The sequence below is a fragment of the Vigna umbellata genome, chromosome 1 (genome assembly GCF_029865625.1).
Source record: "Vigna umbellata cultivar VRB3 chromosome 1, Vumbellata_1.0, whole genome shotgun sequence".
Classification (NCBI taxonomy): domain Eukaryota; kingdom Viridiplantae; phylum Streptophyta; class Magnoliopsida; order Fabales; family Fabaceae; genus Vigna; species Vigna umbellata.
In genome coordinates, this window is record NC_142165.1 from 59,196,856 (window position 1) to 59,211,584 (window position 14,729).

At 36.3% G+C, this 14,729-nt stretch overlaps 1 protein-coding gene and 1 pseudogene across 1 annotated transcript; both read left to right on the plus strand.

Moving 5' to 3' along the window:
- The first annotated feature begins 56 nt into the window (after positions 1-56).
- LOC148205907 (uncharacterized) lies at positions 57-4,635 on the plus strand (annotated as a pseudogene).
- Positions 4,636-6,842: 2,207 nt separating this feature from the next.
- Positions 6,843-13,603, plus strand: LOC124834810 (urease accessory protein G). Its single transcript, XM_047309601.2, has 6 exons — positions 6,843-7,201; positions 7,275-7,335; positions 7,432-7,633; positions 12,443-12,564; positions 12,684-12,788; positions 13,366-13,603. The coding sequence occupies exons 1-6, from the start codon at positions 6,930-6,932 to the stop codon at positions 13,447-13,449; spliced, it is 846 nt and encodes a 281-aa protein (XP_047165557.2). The 5' UTR covers positions 6,843-6,929; the 3' UTR covers positions 13,450-13,603.
- The last annotated feature ends 1,126 nt before the right edge of the window (positions 13,604-14,729 follow it).

Here is a 14,729-nt window from a genome sequence, read left to right on the forward strand (position 1 = left end):
TAAAAATAGACCCTGATCGATGGAGTTATTTTGAAATATTAAGCATTCTAAAGGAGATGGGTTATAGGAATGTAAAGGACTTATGGTATTCATTGGGTCGTGGTCCTGTATTAGAAGATTGTTTGGAACCTTTATTAGATGACAAGGGTGCTTGTCATCTGATCAATATTGCTATGTTGAATGGTGAAGCTCACCTTTATGTTATACATAGGGTGTGTGAACCTGAGTATCTTCTGCAGTTGGAATACTTTTCTGAACCCCAAATTGATAGACCTAGTGTTGAAGGAGAAGTTGAGAGAGAGAGTGCTGATTTGGAAGTTCATAGACCTAGTGGTGAAGGAGAAGTTGAGAAAGAGAGTGCTGATTTGCGAGTTGATAGACCTAGTGTTGAAGGAGAAGTTGAGAGAGAGAGTGCTGAAAAGGAAGTTCAGATAGAGATTGGTGTAGCAGATGTTGAGGCAGTGGGTGAAGCAGAGGTTCAGACAGTAGCACCTGAGGTAGAACCTGAATCAGAAGTTGATCCATAAATGATAGAAGTTGAGGTTGATGTAGTGGCTGATATAGAGGGTATGGTAGAAGTTCATGCAAAGGCAGTGATTGATGTTCAACCTGAGGTAGAACCTCAATCAGAAGTAGCCCCAGAAATGATTGAAGTTGAGGTTGATGTAGTGGGTGATGTAGAGGATGTCGTAGAATTACAATCAGAGGCAGTGGAGGATGTTGGTGTGGAGGCAGAGGTTGAGGTAGAGGATGTTGGTGTGGAGGCACAGGTTGAGGTAGAGGATGTTGGTGTGGAGGCACAGAGTGTTTCAAAGGGTGAGGGAAATGGTGTGAATGTAGACGTCCAGTCTGATGTGGAGGGGCAGGCAGAAGTAGAGGGTGAGGTAGAGGGTAATGGAGTAGAAACTGATGAGTATGATGTTAGCAGTTGGAATGGGTCCGAAGAGGATGTATTGATTGACCATGGAGATGAAGTGGGATTTGATATATTTGAAGGTACTAATGAAGTTAAATTTGGTGGACCTAGGGGTTTATCTGATAGTGATTGGGAATCCGACAGTTTGAAGAGTGTTGTGGAAAGTGATAACACAGATGATGACAAGGATGACTATGGGGATTTTGGTGTTTTTTCAATGCCCAAAACTATGGAATAATATAAATGGGAAGTGGGCACGTACTTCAGTGACAAAAAAGATTTTACAGAAGCTATAAGATCCTATGGAGTAGAGAATGGTAGAAAATTAAAAGTTTATAAAAATGACAAAAGAAGAGTGCGTGTCAGATGTTGTGGGGCAAAAGGGAAATGTCCTTGGAATGCATATTGTGCATATAAGGCAGCTGAAAATACATGGCAGCTAAGGAAAATAGTAGACAACCACACTTGCAGTAGAGAATTTAACATCCGTCTAATGACTTCAAAATGGTTGAGTGGGAGGTTAGAGAAGACTATGAAAGAGAATCCAAATATTAATCTGTATAACCTCCATAACAAAGTTTCTAAGAAGTGGAACATTGGTGTTTCACGGTCCACAACCTGTAGGGCAAAAGCAATGGCATCCAAACAAATAGAATGTGATTTTAAAGAACAATATACAAGAGTGTATGACTATGCCAATGAGTTGCTTCGGTCAAGGTTTACAAGTAATGCTGTTTGTGACACCTTAGTGAATAATATGTCTGAAGCATTTAATAGTGTAATTTTACATGCAAGAGGTAAGCCCATCATCACAATGATGGAAGACATTCGTCTGTACCTCATGAAGAGATGGGCAACAAATAGAAACAAAATATCCACATATGAAGGTAGTATTTGTCCAAAGATTAAGAAAAGATTTGACAAGGAACTGCACTTGACTAAATACTGGATACCTAGGTATGTTGACATGACCACATTACCATTTCACTTCTTTATGTATGCAATTTTTTTACTATAAACACTGATTTCTCTTTTAAAAATTTGCAGTTGGTCTGGAGAGAAAATTTTTGAGGTCAGACACATTTCAGTGATGAGTGACAAGTATGTTGTTGACATAGATAAACTGGAATGCAGTTGCAGAAAGTGGACTTTAACAGCTATCCCATGTTGTCATGCACTAGCTGCCATGACATTTATCAACATCAATGGAGAAGACTACGTGCCACATTGGTTTACAAAGTCAACCTACCAAGAAACATACATTCCAATCATCTACCCTGTCAATGGTCCTCAGCTATGGGAAAAAACTTCTCAGCCTGATGTTTTGCCTCCAACTAAAAGAGTGTTGCCTTGTAGACCAAAGAAGAAGAGAAGGCTAGAGGCTTGGGAGCTAAAGAAGGATGACACACAACTGAAGCAAAGTGGAACTCGTAAGAGATGTTCCATATGTAGACAGGTTGGTCATAAAAGAAATAGTTGTCCACAAGCTCCTCCAGCAAACCAAACTCAATATCAATCAAGTGAGCAACCTGCAACCCAAGCTGAACAAAGTCAGCCAATTACTGGACCAAGTCAACTTACTCAATGCGTTTTGGAACATACTCAGCCATCTACAACACAAGATTAAAACTGATTTAGGACTGACAGTATGTTTAGCTTAAGTGATGGCTATTTTGTAATCACAGACATGTATTTTGTAATCACAGACATCTACTTGGTAAACTGTCAGACGTGGATTTCAATTCCACTTTGTAATTTCAATGACAGCTTTTGTTTTCATTATGATGTAATTATGAATGCTGTTTGGACCTTTGCCATATCAATTTCAGTCACATATTTTGTTCACAGATTTTGGCATATCAATTTCTCATTATATTGTGATCACAGCTTCTCTTTTCATTATCATGTCATTATGAGTGGATTTCTTCTTCAATTATATTACAAACACTGAAAGTGTGTTGTACCTCTGTTACAGAACTCTTTTTTTGGATTACAGAAGTACTATTACAAACACTGAAAGTGTACTTCTTCTTGTCTAAAAACGAACTTCTTATACAGATTTGTCTTTTTGGATTACAGAAGCCACTTCCTCATTTTATTGTAAATTCAAACTATCTAACAGAACCTTGAATTCAAACCATAATTTCAGAACCTTGAATTCAAATTTCACCTTCATTTGATAACATCATATTACAATTTGTCCAAAGTGCTCTTCACATAAACTATCTAACAGAACACATCATGGACTTTTACACAAAATACATACAACAATGATATTAATCAATCCCAGAAAACATATCATTGTTATTAACATCTTCTCCCTTTTTTGACATTCCCTAACACATTTCTCCAGACTATTAATCTTCCTCCTTTGCCTTGCAATAGTACTAACAATATCATCTACGCAATCTTCACTAAGCCATTTAAAGAAATTGCATCCTTGAAATTCTTCATTTCTTGTCCGCTTGTAGTTAGGGCAGCCCCAGAATTGTTTCCCCTCGTTCTTAATTGTTTTTGCCACTCTCAACACAGCAGCCTCCCCATAGTGGCATATTTGGCTTCCAACCAATCCTCTGGATGAACCACCACGACAGCTCCCTCATGAGCAAGACGAACAACCGTGATTCGAAGACATTGCGAACCCCAAAGAGCGAACCCCAAACAGAGACAACCACTGACAACGAAGAAGAACTCGCCAACCGCGAACCACCACTGCTCCGTCTTCCCGCAATCACTGCCTGCCTCTGTCTTCTTTCTCGCACACGGACATGCCCTAATCTCCAACAAATCACCCCCAAATCCTTTTATCCCCAATTTTTAATAAAACCCAATTTGAAAATGGGGAACCCTAACACCACGTAAGCACGCAAACAATTGCGTCTTGACACCTCACCAAAGACAACTGCCACATCATCAGCCCACTAACTCCGTTTCCTTCTATTTAACGGAAGGGACTCATTACAGTCAAATAATTACAAGTAAGGATCCATTGCACTCACATTTCTATAAAGGGACTAACTTGAGATTTCCGAACCAAAGTGGGGACAAAATTGGGTATTAAACCCTTATTTTATTGTATATTTTTATTTTTATCTCTCTTGTATCGGAAAGAAAGTGTTTAATTGATGTTTTTAATCTGAGAAATTTGGAATGAATTTGATTTTGATTCTCTGTTTAAAAAATATTTTAGTTTCTTTAACGCTAATATTTTTAACCAGAGAAGAATGATCAGAGAGAAGGTAATTGTAGAGAGAGAAACCATATCACAAGTTACTCATTCCATAATGAAATCACGTAATTTTATATTCTCCCTCCTCTCACATGCAACGGTCCTCTACCATTCGGTGCAAAATTCCCCTTCCTTCCTTTTGGCTTGACACTCTGTCATTCGGTCCTTCCTCTCGGCATGGCACTCTGTCGTTCGGTGCAACATCAGAGACACTCAGCCACTATGTGCAACCGATTCACCCACTTCATTACTGTCATGCCTTGCGTGTGTTATAGTGTACATATGCTTTGGGAGCCTTTGTCATTTCCCGGATAAACAACTTTACGAGATTGCATGCGGGATTGAAGCGTCGGGTCATGGGTTCATATGGGTGGTGCCGGAGAAGAAGGGGAAGGAGGAGAGTCAGGAAGAGGAGGAGAAGTGGATGCCTGAGGGGTTTGAAGAGAGGAATGCAGAGAAAGGGATGGTTATCAGGGGGTGGGCTCCATAGTTGGTTATCTTGAACCACCATGTCGTTGGAGCATTCTTGAGCCATTGCGGGTGGAATTCCACCATGGATACCAAGTTGTGGCGTCCCCATGATTACTTGGTCGGTGCACAGAGAACAATTCTGCAACGAGAAGCTGATAAGCGAGGTGCGGGGAATTGGGTTGGAGGTAGGCACAACAGAGTGGAACTGCATAGGGCTTGGTGAGAGACAAATGTTGGTGTGTAGAGACAATAGAGTGGAGCTTATTTTGTATCACTTTACCTAGAGCTGTAGAGGAAAAAGTAGTGACAAACTGCTCTGCAAAAAAAGCAGAAGAGAGAGAAAAAAATTTAACACCGTTTGTGAGTATTTAACGGTAAGGACTTGATTGAGACAAAATTTACCAAGTAGAGATGCAATTGAAACTTTTTTGAAAGGATGGACCTAATTGACACAACTCACCGTAACTGAGGACAAAATAAGCTATTAGGCCTAAAAATAATGAAGAAGTTTTCATTTACAAATAGTGAAGATTTTTCCTTCCAAAATTTAAAATTAGGAATGAATCGAACAACATTAATAAAATTTGAGACTAAATTGAAAAATTAATTAAAATTGGGACGAAATTGAATATATGACACTGATACATAATATTGACATTGACTTAACATATGATACTCACATTATCACGTGACATAATATTGACTTCATATACACAATTTTTTTAAAATTAATTTTTTCTTTAACAATTTAGATGATGTTTAAAAAAATTAAAAAAAAACTAAATTGAACCAAATTTATCAAAAATTAGAACTACACTAAATAAAATCGACCAAAATAAAATAAAAAATTAAAACTAGCATTAAAAGTTTGTATTAACAAAGTTTAGCATCAACTTGAAGTATTTTATCAAACAAAAGTACATTGGAGATAGTTTTTATGATATTTATATGTATGGTTTAAGTTTGATTTCCGTGACAAACAAAACTGTGGCATTGGGTGTGTTAATTTGAATTAAAGAAGAAAAGAAAAACAAAGTTTACATTTGTATTCTTCTTCATTCAAGCTATGTCAGTGTTCACGTTTGAGCATTGGACTTTGAGCTTTGAAACCGACCATGAGCAATCACCGATCACTTTCCATCAATAGTACAAAAAATAACAATTAAATTTCCACTCTATAATAATTAATTATTTTGTTCATCTGATTTTGTGATTGTGAATTTCCATAACCAATCTAATAATATATAAGATAAGACTAAAGAAATATAATGTATTCATATAAGATTGTATGGTTAATATTATTTGCGTGTAGTTAAAATTATACAATTATAGTAAGATAAGGCACAGTCAATCTACCTACCTAATTGACATGTTAATTTAATATCAATTAAGTATAATTAAATTATAAAATTGTAAGAATATAAAGTTTCACAATACATATTTTAAATCTGCTTTGCGTTTTTAATTAATATTTTTTTTATATGACATGATATTATCTATCTCCAAATATCTGTCAGATAGAAAATAAAAATCTATTAAATAATAAAAAAAATTCAATATATAAACAAATAAGTTAAATGTGAAAAAAAATGTATTTTATTCTTTCACCTTAGGAAGTAATGTTTTACAACAGTTAACTATGCAAATTAATGAGAACTAATTGTTAAAATTTTTATAGGATAAACCATACTTTTTATTAAATTTTTATTTTGGTCCAATAAAATTTTCACCTCTTCTATTTTTCTAGTTTGAAATGCATTATTTTAATGTTTGTTTTAAAATTATAAAATATAAATATGATATAGAAAGAGTGAAATATTGTCATATTTTAATTTTTCAAATTTAGAAAAATACAATTTCAATTTCTAAACACTAATTTCAAAGATTAAAAAAGAATTCTCTAAAAGCTATTTTAGTTCTTTAAATTTAGTTGTTCTTTTGAAGTGTAAGTTGTATATTCATTTAAGAAAATTGAAACTAATATTGCTGGTGGTAAGATAACAGTCGCAAATCCAATTAATCTTTTTAAATCTTATCAAACAAATCACTGGAATTACTTCATAGATACGGTGACATGGTAAAAGAATATTAAATTCAAAATTTAAAAACCGGTTCTTAAAAATAATTTTGATCTAAAATCTAATATTAGAAATCTTAAAATTTAAAGGAAAATTGCAGCCATAAAAAAACACAAGAAAAAAAAATATGTATATTTGACTAGACCTTAGTGTTTGGATTGGAGGCGGTTTGTGCTTTGGTTTTCTTTCTATTTCCAGAGTCCATCACAGTGACAGTTAGCATCAGACACATTCAATGGCTTCTCACGGCGAACATCACCACCACCACCACCATCATGATCATGGTCATGATCACGATCACGAACATGATCATGACGGTGAAAAGGGAGACGGGGAGTCATGGGTAGGCAAGGATGGTAGGGTGTACCACAGCCATGATGGTCTGGCGCCGCATTCTCACGAACCCATCTACTCTCCTGGCTTCTTCAGCAGAAGAGCCCCTCCTCTTAACAGGAATTTCAACGAAAGAGCCTTCACTGTCGGAATTGGTGGACCTGTCGGCACTGGGTGGGTTTCTCTTTCTCTGTCTATGCAGAACCCTTCAAAAGTTAAACCCTTTTTCATTTTCATGGCAATGCAGGAAAACAGCTCTCATGTTGGCCCTTTGTGAATTCCTTCGGGATAACTACAGTCTCGCTGCTGTGAGTTTTTCCACCTTCTCTCTGTCTTCCAATTTTACTCTTAATTTGACTAAAGCAAAACCTAAAAAATGTGCTTTGCTTTCTTGTTTGTTTCAGGTGACTAATGATATATTCACCAAAGAGGATGGTGAGTTCTTGGTGAAGCACAAAGCTCTTCCAGAAGAAAGGATACGCGCTGTGGAAACTGGGGGCTGCCCACATGCTGCCATTCGGGAAGACATTAGTATTAATCTTGGACCTCTGGAGGAGCTTTCTAACCTCTTCAAAGCAGATATACTTCTTTGTGAATCTGGGGGAGGTATTTTTCTTTATCTAATTTTTAATCAATTACTACAATTTAATTAAGTTTACTCACATGTTATTAAGTTTATTCACTCTTATAAATACATGATCTTTGGTTGCTATATTTAGAATCTAGTTAACATGTTTTGGATGATTTTTACATTAAACCAGATTGTTGGATTAATAGAAGAAAAAAGAGGCAACGAGAAAATGAAGAAGGAAGACGGTGGAGAATTCCTTAATTCTGGAAAAGGATATTTTATTCAATATATCTCAGATACATTTATAATGATAAAATTGAAAGCATCCACGTAGCAATAGCAGTTTTCAGAAACCACGTAACAGTAGCAGTTTCCAGAAACGAGACTTGCTCCTAAAGTGTAGCAACTAATAAATTAAAATAAATGGAAATAAATTAAGGCAGTTATAAAAAACAAGTTTTAACACTCCTCCTTGTTTTTTGAACTGCAAATTCCAATCTTCTCTCTTAAGAATTCAAATTTGTTGATTGGAAGTGGCTTTGTAAACATGTCAGCCAATTGATCTTCAGATTTGCAGTAAACTAAGTTTACTTCTCCATTTTGCTGCATCTCCCTCAAAAAATAGAGCTTGATGTTGAAATGTTTAGTTTTTCCATGACACACGGGATTATTTGCAATTGCAATTGCTGCCTGATTGTCAATATAAACTTCAGTTTTATTCTTCTGCTGAATATGTAAATCACATAAAATCTTCTTCAGCCATAAAACTTGATTTACAGCTGCTGTTGCTGCTATGAATTCAGCCTCTGCAGTGGATTGTGCTACAATCTCTTGCTTCTTTGTACACCATGAGAAAAAACCTGAGCCTAGGCTAAAACAATATCCTGAAGTACTTTTCATATCATCAATGGATCCAGCCCAATCACTATCAGAAAATCCATACAGCATGAATTCTTTACACTTCTTAAATTTAACACCATAATCAACAGTGCCTTTTATATATCTCAGTATTCTTTTTGCTGCTCTTAAATGCATTTCACTAGCACAATGCATAAACCGAGATAAGAGACTTACAGCAAATAGAATGTCTGGCCTTGTTGCAGTGAGATACATTAGACATCCAATCAAGCTCCTAAAGTATCTTTCATCAACTTTATCAGTTCCATCTTCCTTTGTGAACTTTTCCCTTTGATTCATCGGTGTGCTAATTGCTTTGCACTCCTCCATTTGAAATTTCTTCAATATTTCTTTTGCATATTTTCTTTGGCAAATAAAGACTTCATCCTCACTTTGTTTGATCTCAAGTCCAAGAAAATAGGACATGAGACCAAGATCCGTCATTTCAAAGGCTTGCATCATTTCTTGCTTGAACTCCTCAACTAGCTTTGTGTCATCTCCTGTCACCAAAAGATCATCAACATAGAGAGAAACTATGAGAAGGTTATTTCCCTTATGTTTCACATAAAGAGTGGACTCAGATAAGCTTTTTTTGAAGCCTATGTTCAATAGGTGATCATTTATCCTACTGTACCAGGCCCTTGGTGCTTGTTTTAGGCCGTATAGGGCCTTTTTAAGTAGATAAACTTTATCTTCTTCACCATGCTTCACAAATCCTTCCGGTTGCTCCACATATATTTCTTCTTCTAGAACTCCATTTAAGAAGGCTGATTTGACATCTAATTGGAATATTTTCCAGCCCTTTTGCGCAGCTACAGTTAGCACCAATCTGATTGTATCTAATCTAGACACAGGAGCAAAAGTGTCAGAATAATCAACACCAAAAATTTGTGCATACCCTTTAACGACTAGTCTAGCCTTGTATTTGTTGATTGTGCAATCTGCATTAAGCTTTGTTCTGAAAACCCATTTGACTCCAATGACTTTTCTGTTTTTAGGCCTGTCAACTAGTTCCCACGTTTTGTTTTTCTGTATCATAGACATTTCCTCCTCCATTGCAATTTTCCATTTTGGGAGTTGTAGTGCTTCCTGACAACTAGCAGGTTCACAAATGGCTACATTACATCTTTGATAGATATCAGTCAATAGCCTTGTGCCCCTAATTGGAGGTTCATCTTCCAATTCATTCTGCAACAACTCTGTGGTTTGCTCTCCAGGATTATCATCTTGTATATTGTGAAAGGATTCAGTTGTGCTTTGTGAATTCTTCCATTCCCATTGCTGCCCTTCATTGAAATGCACATCTCTAGTGATAGTCATCTTTCCGGTTTGAGGATGATAAACTTTGTAGGCTTTCGAAATTGTACTGTATCCCACAAAGATGCCCGGAATTGCCTTTTTGTCAAGTTTATCACGCTTAACCTGAGGAACATGTGCAAAACAAACACAACCAAATACTTTAAGAAAGGTTAGAGAAGGCTTATATTCATACCAGGCTTCAAATGGAGTTTTGTCTTTCAAGGCTTTAGTTGGAAGCCGGTTTTGCAAGTAAACTGCTGTATTAGCAGCTTCTGCCCAAAATGTTTTAGGTAGCTCCTTCTCATGTAACATGCATCTAGCCATCTCCATTATCGATCTGTTTCTCCTTTCACTAACCCCATTTTGTTGAGGAGTGTAAGGAGTTGTTAATTGATGCTCAATCCCAGCTTCTTCACAGAATTGATTGAATTTGGTTGATGTATATTCCTTCCCATTGTCTGACCTTATAAATTGAATCTTGTAGCCACTTTGAGTTTCTACCATTTTCTTGAATTTCATAAATACTCCAGCCACTTCATGCTTGAATTTCAAGAAAAATATCCAACACATTCTTGTAAAATCATCTATGAACAGAACAAAGTAAAGACTACCTTGTAGTGATGGTGTTCTTTGGGGTCCTGCTACATCAGTGTGAATTAGTTGCAACTTTTGAGAGGCTCTCCAAGCTGATTTGGGAAATGTCTTCCTGTTTTGTTTACCAAATTGACAAGCATTACAATTTGGCAAATTATCAGAAAATATTGGTACACCTGTTGACATGTCATTCTTCTTTATTTTTAACATTCTTTCAAGGTGACAATGACCAAGTCTCTTATGCCAGAGTTCTGTAGGACTGAACTGAGTGTAATAGGCTGTCTGCTCCTCCTCTGTTGGATCAAATGAGAAGCTTTTACCTCTCATTTTAATTTTTAGAATTTCCCGGTCAGCAATGTCATAAATAAGGCAATGTTGATGTTCAAAGGACACTTTAAATCCCTTTTCCATCAACTGACCTACACTTAGCAAATTTTGATCAATGTCAGGTACATAAAGAACATTTGAGATTGTTATTGTACCTGTGCTCGTTGAAATTACTATGGTTCCTTTTCCTTTTGCAGAAATATAGCTACCATTTCCTATTCTGACTTTCGAGACTTTAGTGGGCTTCAAGTCCTTGAATAGAGTTTTGTCATATGTCATATGGTTGGTACACCCACTGTCAACCAGCCAGCATTCTGAGTTGCCCCTTGCTGAAAAACATGCTGCAGTAAAAATGTGATCTTCTTCGTCTTGCTCAACAACTTGGACATTGGCTTCATGCTGTTGAAGTTTGCTTCTACAAATGACAGCTTCATGGCCAAGCTGATTGCATTTACTGCACTTCGCGTCTGGTCTTTTCCAACATCTAAACGGTGGATGTCCCATTTTTCCGCAATGCTTACAAGGTGGATAATTTTTCTTTTTATCCTTGCCTTTGTTTGTAATATCTTCGCTGCTTGTTGGATGGAATTTCTTGAAGCTTTTCTTCTTACTGGTTGCAGCAACTTGATGCTTTACTGGTAAAGCATCTTCAACCACATGTTCTTGCCTCATAAGCCTCCGTTGTTCTTGGGCCTGCAAAGCATGTAACACTTCCGCCAAAGTAATCTTGGACAGATTCTTTGTGTTTTCCAATGAGGCAATAGACGCTTCGTACCTTTCTGGAACTGTCACAAGGATTTTCTCGACGATTCTGGAGTCTGCAAAGTCACTGCCTAACAACTTTATTTTGTTGGCAATGCCCAATAACGTGTTTGAGTACTCCTTGATTGTCTCTGACTCTTTCATCCTTTGCATCTCAAATTCCCTCCTTAGGTTCAACACTTGCATGCTTTTTATTCTGTCATCTCCTTCATATTCTTCCTTCAAAAAATCCCAAATTTTTTTTGGTGATTTAAGAGTCATGATTCTGGTGAAGATCAATTTTGTAACACCAGAAAACAAGGATGACTTTGCCTTTGCCTTCTTTGTTTTTTGTTCCTTGTGATTTTTGATTTGAGCCAAGGTAGGGTTCTCTGGCAGCGGTTGAACAGTGTAATCCTCTTCCACAGCTTCCCATAAATCCAGTCCCTCTAGATAGGACTGCATTTTTACAGCCCACATATCATAGTCTTCCCCATTAAAGATGGGAAGTGTTACTGGAAAGGAAGTTGACTCTCCTTCCATTCTACAGGTCCCTTAAGAAAAAGACGCTCTGATACCAATTTGTTGGATTAATAGAAGAAAAAAGAGGCAACGAGAAAATGAAGAAGGAAGACGGTGGAGAATTCCTTAATTCTGGAAAAGGATATTTTATTCAATATATCTCAGATACATTTATAATGATAAAATTGAAAGCATCCACGTAGCAATAGCAGTTTTCAGAAACCACGTAACAGTAGCAGTTTCCAGAAACGAGACTTGCTCCTAAAGTGTAGCAACTAATAAATTAAAATAAATGGAAATAAATTAAGGCAGTTATAAAAAACAAGTTTTAACACAGATGTTGAACAAGCTAAACGATTGTTTGTATGAATTAGTTATGTGTGTTCTTAGATATGTGATTGATTTTTAAATTTAGTTAGATCCCAAGAGATTTGGATATTCACTTGAGTTTCGTTCTTCCGCAGATAACCTGGCTGCCAATTTCAGCAGGGAATTGGCTGACTACATAATTTACATAATAGATGTATCTGGTGGTGACAAAATTCCTAGGAAAGGTGGTCCTGGAATCACACAAGCCGATCTCCTTGTAGGTGCTATTTGCAAAGATCTTGCACTTTTCTTGTCACAGATCCATCAATACTTGTATACAATCCTTGTTGCAAGATTTTAGAATATGATTGTGGAACTGGTTGGACTTTATTCCAGGTGATAAACAAGACTGACCTTGCTCCGGCAATTGGGGCTGATTTAGCAGTCATGCAGCGGGATGCTTTGCGGATGAGAGACGGAGGACCATTTGTCTTTGCACAGGTTAGTTAAGAACATCATTTATTGAAACAATGGTGTTATAAATCTTAATTGTGGTGTAATACACTTAAACCCCATGGTATATCCAAGTTTCAGCTTTTCACTTAGGCCTGCTGTGTCCAGTTTTTGCATGCTTTGTGACAATAAATATACAGCAGTGAACATTCTATTGGCAATTCTGTGCTTTCTCTTACATGTTCTTTTTAAGGTTAGAATGTTTACAAGACTTACCTTTTTGACTTTGGTTTTTTATTGCATTTTTCCCTTGCTTAAACAAACTGAGACCTGTTGTCTTACACCAATAATTAGTTCTCCACATCATGCACGTGTTCTAATGCAAATTTGTATACAGGTCCCAATTATCATTCAGTTCCTTTTAGCATTGAAGTAATAGCAAAACTGGTTGTGAGCTGCACCTTAATCAACCCTCACTAGACTCTTTTTTTCAGCTTTCCAATTTCTAGCATCCTAATCAAACTGTTTTTTATCAACTGCATCTTTATCATGATCTTGAACTACAAACAATCCTTTAATTTTTCACCTCTTTTCTTCTCAACTTGATTTACAAATGTACGTGCAGGTGAAGCATAAGGTTGGAGTAGAAGAAATTGTGAATCATGTCTTACAGGCGTGGGAAGCAACGACAGGGAATAAACTTCATTAACGTGTCTTTCTAAAATTGTTTTCTTTTTGTCGCATATTCTGATAGCATGTTGAGAAACAACTTCCCGAACATTCTTGTTCCTGCATGTTACCATAATAACTTCATCGACATGTTACTGCTTGGACCTATTAATCTTTGTTACTGTCTTGTGAAATGGATTGTTGTTGTTTAAGAGTTACACAAATGTCAAACAATATGGAAGTTGAACATCAAGATAAGATATATGTACAAACTTATTATGAAAAAGAAATATACCCACATAGGTTGTGGCCATAAACCAAGAAATGAACAAGAAGATATATTCAACAATTTGAAGGAAGACCACGACAATATACTAAAACAATATCAATGTGTAGGATAAGTTGTCGAAAATAATTTTTGATTTATTAATCATATTGTGTATTTCTTTGTAATATCTTGCAATTTAAATTTACCAAAATTTATTCAATAATTTTTAACATTTAAAAAATTTGTTACCGAAACTTAAAAACTAGTCACAATTTTAAAATTAAAAATAGGAGAATCACCTGATCGTAGATACAACTTCATCCAACTAAAAAACCGATCAATCTAAATTTGAAAAGGTAGCTGAAAATGGAGAGAACTTTGAAGGAGTTGGCTAATCCAGATATTGGATGCAAACCTTTGTACGTAGCAGGAAGGCGCAATCAGTTATGAACTAACATCAGGCCTAATACATTTGTTACCTAAATTTTATGGACTGGCTGGAAAAGATCCTCACAAACTTTGTTACCTAAATTTTATGGACTGGCTGGAAAAGATCCTCACAAACACCTGATGGAATTGTGGTGTGTTCAATCATGAAGCCAGCTGAAGTGCCTGAAGAACTGATCAAGATGAAGGCCTTCCCATTTTCTCTCTCTGACATTGCAAAGGATTGGCGTACCTTCAACTTACGCCAAATTACCATTTGGAATGAGATGAAAAGGAGGTTTCTGGATAAAATTTTCCTGCTTCAAGAACTGTCTCAATCAGGAATGAAATTAGTGGTATAAGACAGCTTCAAAGAGAAAGTTTGTATGATTACTAGGAGAGGTTCAATAAGTTGTGTTCCACATGCTCTATCTATCATATTAGTTAATAGCTACTGATACAATATTTTTATGAGGGTCTGCTGCCAATAGAGAGGAGTATGATAGATGCAGCTAGTGGAGGCACACTTATGGATAAAACCCCTGCTGCCAGGTATTTGATATCCAAAATGGCTGAAAACTCACAGCAATTCGATTCTAGAAATACAAGCAAAAATGTGCATGACG

Excerpts from the sequence above, each read along its gene's own strand:
- LOC124834810 (XM_047309601.2), top strand. The coding sequence starts at position 6,930 with ATGGCTTCTCACGGCGAACATCACCACCACCACCACCATCATGATCAT. Across the intron at positions 7,634-12,442 it reads TCTTTGTGAATCTGGGGGAG|ATAACCTGGCTGCCAATTTC; the intron begins GTATTTTTCTTT and ends GTTCTTCCGCAG. Across the intron at positions 12,789-13,365 it reads GACCATTTGTCTTTGCACAG|GTGAAGCATAAGGTTGGAGT; the intron begins GTTAGTTAAGAA and ends ATGTACGTGCAG.